Genomic DNA, 11,614 nt, shown 5'->3' with positions numbered 1-11,614 from the left:
TATCAGAAGGCAAGATGATATAGTGATTCACCCCAAAATATCAAATCTTAGTACACGGGAGTCTACCAGGCAAACTATTGACAATTTTCCCCACAAAATAAGCTATATCTGTACATTTATATATGTTTGATAATATATGTAAGTGTACTTACATGGTAGTCTATGAGAGAACTATGAACAAATTTTCAAATATAAAACTAGCAATATTTGTGCATTTATGGACGTTTGAGAATTTAATGTACTTGATTAGACTAGGGTTGTTACAAGTGCATGTGTGTACAAGAAATTTGATTTTGGAATTTCACCGAAATGTTGATTCACTGTACACGGGCGATGACAGAACTATGAACACTTTTTCCCCCGATAATTGATATACACTTTGCCACCTGTCCCATATGTTTTTGTCTCTTGTCTTCCATCACTTTTAACTGTTCAAGGTTACCACTACACCTTCTTTGCTTCTGAAGCTTGTGGATAATGTGTATGTATTTAAAGGAATCGGTGTGTTTCGTCGGTGATTTCCTATTCAGGAAATATTACATGGAAATCGAAGGTTAGGCTTTTAATCAGCTTCTGTTGAAAGCGATCCCCACGATAGTTTTATAAAAAATGACCCTCCGCTTGGACAGTTTTCTAAAGAGAGACCCCCACATTGATCAATTTCTGTGGTGGCCTTCTACCAAACCTTCAGCAGTAATTCCAGTTTATTCCAGTTTATTCAGATTTCCTAGTGTATAATGTTGTTATCTTAATTACTGTCAACTTGGCTTTGCTACACTATATTCTAACCTAATTATTCTTGCACTGTTATATCTTATAACCCCAAAATTTACAAGACATGCATACACGATTGTCACTCAACAAACCATTTATAAATATGTCTTTTGCTTTTTTCTCCATATACATATACATGTCTCTTTTCTCACAAAGTGGGCTTAAAATAGCAAAGTGTAAAACAGTCTTTTAGCTATATGTTGCACATTAACACCGTGGTCTGTCTAATTGACAGTGAGTGGAGTTGTTGATAAATGCCGATACTAGGCGGTTATTATGTCCAAAGTGCCGTATGCGCTATTTTCAATGTACATTACATGTCGGATATTACAGAAACCGAGCGACGTTTCGTATCTATGGACTTTAGATAGAGTCCTGAGCATATTGGAGGGTGCCGGGAAATGAGATAGCCATTCCCCAGCCCACTCCTCCTATAATTACTGAAGGCTCCCTAAGCAAGGTTGATCACGTCCAGGATCTAGATCTGGTCTCGGATCAGAAGATATGGGATTGATGATGATTATTCGAGAGGAGTAAATGATAAACTGTGAATGGAAAAGTTGCAAAAAGTGATCTATGCTCAACAAGTATACGCCTACTTCACACAAAGGAAAGCAAACGATTGCTCATAACGTTAATTCGAATGAAGTACCTACAAATACAGCAATCATGTTTCTGCCAGAACAAAGATACTATTTCACAGTGTTGGCCGTTAGAATTGAGAAATCTTTAAAAGACCAGGCAAAAGATTCACCTGTCTGTAGTTGTGATATTTCAGCAGCGCTGTTGATATCCTCAGCAAGGTTGTGTGATCAGAGTGTGAGGAAATTTAAGTCATGATGCAACTGAAATCATGTGTCTTCTTGGCTGAAGACTTTGTATATCACGTGTAATAAGATCGATTTAGTGCATACATCCTAAGTCTGGTGAGACTTGGCGGTAAAGGATGCACCTTGAACTCATTTTACGGTTAAATTGCACTATTGAAATTGTATTAATTTCACCATTTTTTCAGAACAGTCCTTTGTACATCTGTTTGTTTCACAATAGGCCTATATATAGAGAAGACGCTTCATGTTCATGGTAGCCATAGCGACCATCAAAGTATAGATCGATGCGAATAAATTTAACTTTCCTTTCAAAAATCAAACAAATAAAAACAGGGTCACGGATCTGGTCAAGAGGCTTGAAAGTCATCGAAATTGCACACACCAAAGCTGTGCAGTTCAAGAGTACAGTGTTGGCGACTCTGTGGATAGAGTTTTGAGCTAAGCGAAAATTGTAATACCCGTATCTCCTTTTTTCAGTAAAATTAAAGTAAAAACGTACAGCTGATCTTTAAAAGATGATATTATCAAAACAAATGCTATTATGGGACAAACCTCCGAAATAATTTTATTTATTTGAAATAGCAAGGAAAGTAAAACGTTAAATGAGAAAATTGTAACTTGATGTAAAATTATAATTTAAAATTTGAAAGTAGTAAGATGATTGTTGAAATAATTATTAACGATAAAATCATGAAATAATACAGTAATGGAGTTCATAAAAGTTTATAAAATACTTTTTTAAATACAACCGTTCTAGAATATTCAACCAAATGTAAACAGCTAAATGAAAGTAATTTAAATGAGTAATAATGAAATAAGAATGGGTAATAAATAAATAAATAAATAAATAAATAAATAAATAAATAAATTTTTGTAGTGATCTTGCCCCATATCTCATATGCTGCGAAGTTACTCTTCTTTTTTGTAACTATGTGTTGAATCTAATTAATGTTTCCTGAATTTTGTGGCAAAAATGAACTTGAGAGGAATATGTTTTTAGTTGTAATTTGTCTTCTCAAATATTCTATAAACGAGTTCATATATTTATATATAAATATATTGAAATAATGCACTCCTAATTGAGGGGGGGGGCTCGAGACAGGTTGGATGAGATATTGGGGAGATACAGATTGACAGAGACCTATTTATCAATATTAATGAACTGCATTCTGTGTATGGGAGGTATGGACTGTTCTCATTTTTGTATAACTTTGACAGTGCATGGTCAGGTTGATCTTACCAATTATTCATTTATTTGGATAAATTAAAAATCACCAATTATCTAAACTATTGTTCTTATTGACGCATTTGCTAATCGATTTGTTGCTTTTTACTATTGTTACACTGACACTTGTCAATTTATTGCAAATTTTACAGGTAGTCGTATTAAAACACAAAAACATTAAAGAATACGAGCTTTTAAAAAAATGTGGTACTCGATCGAATGGACAAGCGCACGTAATACATTGACTTATAGCGCACATATGTTTGACGATTTTACCCCCAATTCCCGAGACAAACACCTTTAAAGAGAAAACTAAATAAAATAAATATGAAAAAAGTGTGAAATAATATATGAGTCTACGTGATGAAACGCATTTATTGCAATACTTAATGGATAGACGAACGTGAACGTTAATCCAATCAATGGTATAGGCTAGGCACAGTACATTTCGTACATGCATAATTATCGTACGACTATCAAAAAGGTGCTAACAAGTCGACGTCACCGCCGCGCATTGTTGCATGTATTTATTTTTCAAGAACAAAAGTAAAATGCAAATAAAACTAAACAAAATAATCACAAATCAATCATAGAAAAAACGCTCAGAGACGTATCCTTGAAAACACGTTTCTTCCAGGGTCTGATTAACATTCAACAAAACCGCAACTTTCTTTTTAACAATTCTCGAGAAATTTTGATGTTTCATATGTAAAACCACCGTACAATGGTACATCCAAATTTGGTAATGATGGCCATTTGCTACTTCTTCCAAATACGATTTGTTAGGTATCCCCCTCCTCCGCTCGAACATGCTTCCTCTCGGGATCCCTACTCCCGCAACGAAAACTTCCCTACCCATTTGCGTTGACATCCCTAGTGCCAGTACCCTGCTGCATAATTTTATCCTTCCCTACGCCCTCAACACCTCAGCGGCCTAGCCCATTGCTTTGATATGAGGTCAAATATTTAATATTTACTCTGTCATTTGTACAAATTCTATAATTCTTTTAGATGATTTTGCTACCTGAATCAAACCACAAAATCCCCTCATTTGCTGAAAAACTTGCCCAAAGTCAATTGCATGCAGAAGCATGTCGTCGTCACTCAGTCTGCTCCAGAGGTTTTTTATAAGTTCTGTTAAATTGGAAAAGGAGAGAGAAAACTTCCCTGTGGATAAAAGAAAAATGACCTATCCACCAACTAATCTTTGCGAACACCTTTTACAACTATTACCCTTTCACGTTTTGCTACCCTTTTCTGAACGGAACGGAGACCGTGCAGAAAGCGGGGACAGTTCTTTTTATACCCACACAGCCGCTTCGCCGAAGTTGTTGTGAAAACACAATACACTCCAGCGAACAAACTCGCATTGAAGTGCTCCCCTGTTTCCTAAACGAATTTTATTAATTGCTCTCTCGTCGAGGGTTGGAAGTCTTATAAATAATATTGATCGATCTGTGATCGGCTAATTTGCTTGTGAAGTCGTGCCCTGTGCACAACAGAAGGGTTACTTCGCGGAGCATTGTTCATTGTTTTCCTTAGCAACTTATTTGCATATGTGAGCGGCTACACAGTACAGTGTCACAACAGAGAAAGGGGTACGCGATCACTAGGGCCGCAACAATATATACATGTACACAAGCGGGGCCACTCACAATATATCGCCCTGTGTGTACTGTCATCAAATATTACGATTGGCTTAATGCGGGCCAGGTGAACAGGATAAACCATGGCGGCTGCCCGGCACACCGAAATGACCAACGGACCTCTGCAGCTTTCACACGACAGTGAGTATTTACTCTGAAAATTTCACCGAGAAGTGATTGTCGGCGTGTACCAAGCGCGCGTAATTCCCAGACTGGTTGTGTTCGCGTCTCGTCTGTGCGAGAGGCATGGTTTCATAGCAGCGTACACCATGTACTGCGGCATTTTGTAATACGACGCATTTTGTAACAACTTACGCAAAATGTAATAAGGGTATCAGCATTTTGTAATAAAATGGTCTACGCATTTTGTAATAAGGGTATCAGCATTTTGTAATAAAATATTGTTTACGCGATTTGTAATAAGGGTATCAGCGTTTTGTAATAAAACGCGTTTTGTAACATAAGTTAACGCATTTTGTAATAATTATAAACATCCGCTGATATTGTATGTGTTTCAAAATGCTTTGTGGTTTCTGAATACGTAAAAATGTAATAGCATATAATGATGTCGATATTATATCTCACTACCGAGGCTAGGTTATCATAATAACGCCACATAAAGGGGTCTGAGTTGATAGTCAAAATGCAATTGAAGACAGAATGAGATTTATTGTATGCGATTTATAATCGAGAAAACACACCGAGAAAGTTTTAGTAGGTTTTACCATACAGTACTGTACTTTGAAAAGACAATATACTGCAGACCGTTCTGCATTTTTCTCTTCAATGTTACTGTTGGTGGATTGAAAGAGAAAGGCTTGGAGATGACACGCAGAGCTCAGAATATGATAAAAGACAGCGACATCATCAACATTGACAGTGTTGTGTTCTAGGACCTAATTTTATTATACTAATGATGTACATGCCACAAAACCCACCTTATCCAGAAATGGTTCCCTTGTGACATTTTGAGGGTTTTGGTCTGATTTTTAGGGCGTTGCTACATTATTTTTACTTTTTTTATAAAGATAAACAATAAATATTGTTTTTTGGTTACAATAAAATTGTGTATTCTTATGTTTTTGCATGTATATTGGATGAAGTTTGCAAACCTCGAATAATCAAATTCTGAATTTTGCAAAATGATTGTAATGTTAGTGTACACTGTGATTTGAACGAAGCTTTTATTGAGTTCATAAAAATTATGTTACAAACATTTTCCTGAAACCATCAGTTGTAGACAACAGAATCTAATATACATTCAGACATAATTGAGAAATAGGAAGTGATAAATTCTTAAGAATGTCGTCAGAAAGAGAAGCAATATGTGAAAATCATTGTAAATTTAGAATACTGGTGGCCATTCTGAATATTTAATGAGGTCATGTGACCAGTATTTGCATATTTTGGGGGCAATTGTAATACTACAATTCAAAACATATCTTGTAATTGTGGACAAAGTTTGATAAATTCAATAGTCAGAAGATATACAATAGGATACCTTGACCTGTCTGACCCCTATTCAAGGGCGCTATGTGTAATTCTTGACTTATGAGTGAAGACAAGAAAATCTGTGTAAGGTTTATCAAATCTGTGTAAAGTTTATCATAATGTATAAAGTTTACATCAAAGTCCATGGTAATGGGACTAAAAAATGTGATTTAGCATTGGGATATGATAAAATATCGATTATCTTTTACTGGAAAACTGGAAAACATGTAAAGATAATGATAAATTTATATTGTTTGCGGCCATTTTGAATACCTAATTAGGTCACATGACCAGTATTAGCATATTTTTGGACAAGTGTGTCATTTTTCATTCAAAATATACATACTACTGTGGGAAATATTTCATAATATTAGGTGCTGGATGTTATGTTACATTATGCTTTGACAGATTTAACACTTATACAGAGCCTTTGTTTACATTACACTTAGCAGGTCAAAATGATACAAAATATCAGTGTTTTTTTTTCAAAATTTTTGTCACAATTTCATTTCAGTCCATGCGGACGTGATAGAAAACGGTTTGGTGATGAAAAATTATGAATTAATGAGGAATTCCCATGAAAATAAAGAAATATGTTAAAAAGTACAATATTTTATATATTGGCGGCCATTTTGAATACTTAATGAGGTCACGTGACCATAATTTGCATATTTTTGGGACAAAGTATTTTATGGTGATTCTAAAAATATAATGGTATGGGGGACAGTCTTTGTTAATTTAAGAAGTCAGACGTCATGCTAGATGGTACTTCCAAATGTCAACTCCACCCCAGGGCCTTAGGGTGCAAAGGGTTAAAGTGGAAAATAAATGTACGAAAGGTTGCAGTATTCTAAGCAACTTCTATACGTATGATATGTGTTTCTCTAAAGTTGATTGTCGATAATTTACGGTAATAAGATGGGAGGGGCACGTTAATATGTCAATACTGACAGCTGATATTTATCAAAATATACTGATAAACACTGACGTGAAGCAGTCAATTAAAATACTGAATGATAATTTATTTTAATCATCCCATAGACAAGGACAAAATAAAGCTCTATCGACAGACCAGCCACTTTTCCTTGTATGTAAAAGGTGACAATTCATATCTACTGAGCCATGGTTTTGTTTTCTCAGATCTATTTCTTTCCTGTTCTGTTCCTCCTTTAAATCTACGCTATCGCCCAATGGTGTAATTTGTCTAGCCAACGAGCTTGGATAAACTGCCCTGCAATACCATGATTAAGCTACATTTTATTCGCTATCCTACTGGTTATACCTGCCAAATATCTGCCATTATCATTAAATAACAGCCATAGAAAGATAGATGGACAGACAGACAGACAGACAGACAGATAGATAGATACTTAGACAGATAGATAGACTCAGGCACTCTTTCCTCCCTTCCTCCCTCCCCCCTGCCTACCAACATAGATGCAGACATACATAGATACATACATAGATACATAGATAAATACATACATACATACATACATACATACATACATACATACATACATACATACATACATACATACATACATACATACATACATACATACATAATTACATAATTACATAATTACATACATATCAACAGGTCAGATATACTTCCGCTTTAGTAGCTAAATAAGTCAAATCACTAAAACATCAGATTATTCTGACTATTTTAGTTTCGTTTAGTTTAGTTTTAGTTTTGTTTACGTTAGATTACTTCAGTATAGTTAAGGTTATTACGAAAATAACGCAAAGAATGTACAAAGACACATACATGTAGTCATTAGCGCGCGTTAGCGCGTCGGGCGATGCAATGCACTAATGTCTGAGTGCTTACTTTGCGGTATTTTCGTAATAATTATTATCATACATCTCCTTTTTTATCAAGAATATATGCACCCGTCGTCGTCGTCGTGAACTTTCGTTATTACCTCATAATATTTTTCACCTTCAAACATTCGTAATACATTTACTTCTGTTTCTTTTATCAGAAGTTATTTTCAATGTACGGTATGGAGTTTCAGTATGGAGCCATTCAATGACGCACGTTTATCGTCAAATATGAAAGTAAAGGGGTTATTGCATGCCCGTTACGTGCCCGTTTTAAGGAAGCTCGATTGTATTGTTCGCGAAGGCAGATGTATAATGATTTATTTTATGTTATTATATTTTATTTTATCTGAGTATCTACCTGTTGATTGCTGGTTGTCTGCAATACATCAGAAAGAATGTCATTATCCTCTATTTAATAAATCAACTGACTGTGTATACCAATGATTCTCTCAAATATATGATAATAAACTAGTCAAAATCTAGTAGTTACCTGCCTCAGATGATCAGTTGGTAAAAATACTGATTGACAGCTATCTAAAATTAAGTCTTTCTAATTTGAAATGGAAGTCAGGGAGCGATCAATTTTTGTACTTACTTAACGAGTAAACACACACTTTGTAATACCATTCCAAAGTCAATAAAATATCTGTTAATGCTTTAACACTGGAAAAATTTTTTAAATAATTACAAAATGCGTTAACTGTTATTACAAAGTGCGAATTATTACAAAATGCTGATACCCTTGTTACATTTTGCGTAGACAATTTTTTATTACAAAATGCTGATACCCTTGTTACAAACGCGTAGACTGGTTTATTACAAAATACTGCAGACGTTATTACAAAATGCGTCAGTTATTACAAAATGCTGATACCCCTTATTACATTTTGCGTAAGTTATTACAAAACACGTCAGTATTACAAATGCCGCAGCACACACAGTAACCCAAACGCCGGTAATATAGTGGCAGGTATTAAAGAGATAACCCGATCACAAAAGAGCCAGTGTAATTCGCAAGCTACTTTAACATCTAACGCGTGAGCACACGTTTATTTTGAAAGAATTTGTCGAGTGAAGGCTTTCACAAACTCCTCACGCGATTTGATTTCCGTAGTGGGACCACCAGAGTGCACCACGTTGGACGATGAATCTGTATCAGGTTTCTTTCATGGTGCTACGGAGGCACGTTTGGGATTTATTTGGTCGTCTTGTTGAACTCGAGGGTCGCTTTGATAGACCATTATATTGACTGTAAAATTCAAAGAGATGGTATGTGCATTGGCGGAAGACGATCGCCGCTGATCAACTCGTGCCTTCCGAAGCAAGACGGCAAAACGATTAATAAACTCACGCTGGTGTACGTACATACATGCTGCTCTGCGTGTGTCGTTCAATGTGGTAAAACTCACAAACTGTCAACGAAGTTTTCCTAAACTTTTCTGTGCTCTTTAGTGTTCTCAGTAATTTGGTTGTCAAATAGCACAGTTGCCTACCAGCACGGGAATGGCGAAATTGCACAGGGATAACACGCTGTGATACTAAACATAAAACTTGCTGAATAACAGACAAATCACGACATCGAAACCCTAATGTCGAACATGAAATTCTAATTTGGTTAAAATTATGCCAGAGGAAACTAGTAAAAAAATAGTGGTAGCTAGAACCTGAAAGTAATTAACGAACGCGTGAGTGTATAAGTATATATGTAGTGTTAATTTACAGGAAGGTCACAGTTGAATAATTTAATGAGAATTTGATTAAAAGCTAACCAATTTACGTTCAGACGTGTGGCGATCCACAGTCTTAAAATATATGTCAACAAATTGACAACATTTTAAACCCACAAATCACAATAATCTACAGTATCTCTCTGGCTAAAACACAGAATATTTTGAAATATGGTTTCCTCAGTATTTCAAATATATTTCCCATTTATAACCTGAATGTGAAATGGATCTGTAGACTATCTTTTCTAATTCTTTATTGGGGGCAGGCGTTGTCTTCAGTTAAGCGAAACCTGGTCTTATCACCTTCAAGTTTACCTGCATGCAGTGTTTCAAGGTTTTTTAAATGAATTTGATTGAATTTGGTTAAAATATGAACGGCTCACATACCAACAGTTTTGCTCTTTAATATGCACCTATCAATGTTTTCCCGGGTGGGGGGGGGGGGAGAAAGCAGTGGGGGAATATTGCAAATCGTATCCTGCAACAGGGGAATTTGATCTCCACGATACACACAGTGTCAAGAAATTTGACTGTATCAAGTCTTAAATTATCTACGTGTAGCCTCTATTTTCACCACCCTTGGGTATTTTATATCTGTGTAGGCCATGGATGGGGGAATCTCACATGGATCGGGAAAAAATGTCAAAGTTCCTTGTTTTGCCCAAACTCCCCTGTGGAAATCATTGATAGAGTGCATAACCTTGTCATGACATTTTTAACGTACTTAAAAATCTTGTTATGTCAGTCACATTCTGCAAACTAGATTTTCATGGTCAATTAATGCACAAATTAATCCAATTAGCCCATATTAGCCATAGTTTATGAAACAAGACAAGCTCTCAGAAGTACTGCCTACACAGGACCGCCCACTTTCCTCAATGGCTACTAGCAATGTCTGCAGTAGCTAGAGGCATTCTACTTTCAATCTACCCTGCGGAAAGTGTCTGAATAGAGACCCAACGGACTGTTTACATTGGAAACACTGAGTCTGACTTCAAAAAATAAGCTCGTTGACAGTACTATTATTAAGGCTGGTGACAGTGGTGACACACCATTGGAGCGTGCAATTGTGACAGTGTACAGTATTCAAAATATAAGAAAAGAAACGCTGGTCTCAGTGACAGGTATAGATATGTAGTATTTTTTGAATTATCACAGGAGCAGATATTAAATTTGAGATGAGAGAACTTCTTTTGTGGACCTAATGTTTTCTTGGCTGTGTTGGTTCTAAGATATAACATATGCAAAGGCACATTTCTTACATATTAGATGTAAAATTTCCTATTTTCAGAGATATTTCATGAGTTGATGGAGCATCAATGTAGCTAAAACTTAGTAAAGGGCACGCTGGTGTAAAAGTGGTTAAGCTTTGAAATAATGTGTACTTCTTAATGTTGCCTGGAATTTAACTGTTGACCGTTGCTTGGAGATCATGCTTGAAGTTTGTTAACAAACATATAATTGGATTAAATTATACACTGATTATGCAGTTAATGGCAAGAAATCTGGCACAAACATAGTCTATGACTTTATTGAACTTCCATTAATCATAACTTTTGATGTAAAATAAAGTGTAACGTTTTCGATAAATTTGGACAAAATGGCCATCACATTTCATTGACAACAGTTTCTTATTAAAATTTCAGCAAAAATCTGAAAAAAATTGACTGGGGCATATTTTATAAAGGCGGCAAAAATTGACTTTGCGGCTCAAAGGGTTAAAATACTGAATGTGAAATGTGTTCAATTCATCAACACAGCATGTAATACTTTGAGTGTCTTCTCTAGGGTTATTGTTGACACTTGAATTTTAGTCAGGCTGGAATTTATTTATCAATGATAATTTTGCGTATTGTGCATAATTATGTGCTGTTCTTGCAGGAATAATAGTTTGTAGTTCATAATATGTTTAGTAAAGATGAAGAAAATATACTTGGTTCAGTGGAGAAAAAATGATGAAAAATGTTATCAAAAAATTCCAGATACTGTACTGACATTTAATATAACTGGACAGTTTTTGTGTATTTTTGATAAATTACATCCCTGTGTGATTTTTCTGACTAAATAATTGTGTCATTAAGTAAGTAA

At 35.3% G+C, this 11,614-nt stretch overlaps 1 protein-coding gene across 15 annotated transcripts in view; it reads left to right on the top strand.

Moving 5' to 3' along the window:
* Nucleotides 1–4,421: 4,421 nt before the first annotated feature.
* The window catches only part of LOC139117208 (uncharacterized), a 51,219-nt gene continuing 44,026 nt past the window's right edge, over nucleotides 4,422–11,614 (top strand). For 11 of the 15 annotated variants that reach the window (XM_070680121.1, XM_070680116.1, XM_070680124.1 and 8 more), the window contains exon 1: nucleotides 4,423–4,616. In XM_070680121.1, coding sequence (XP_070536222.1) covers nucleotides 4,559–4,616 — 58 coding nt within the window. In that variant the 5' untranslated portion in view covers nucleotides 4,423–4,558. Of the gene's footprint in view, nucleotides 4,617–11,614 lie in introns of all 15 variants that reach the window. The other 4 variants (XM_070680126.1, XM_070680122.1, XM_070680118.1 and 1 more) reach the window with 2 other exon arrangements.

Source organism: Ptychodera flava, chromosome 18 (assembly GCF_041260155.1).
Source record: "Ptychodera flava strain L36383 chromosome 18, AS_Pfla_20210202, whole genome shotgun sequence".
Taxonomy (NCBI): domain Eukaryota; kingdom Metazoa; phylum Hemichordata; class Enteropneusta; family Ptychoderidae; genus Ptychodera; species Ptychodera flava.
The sequence above is the reverse complement of the archived record's forward strand: the minus strand, read 5'-3'. Positions and strand labels throughout refer to the sequence as shown.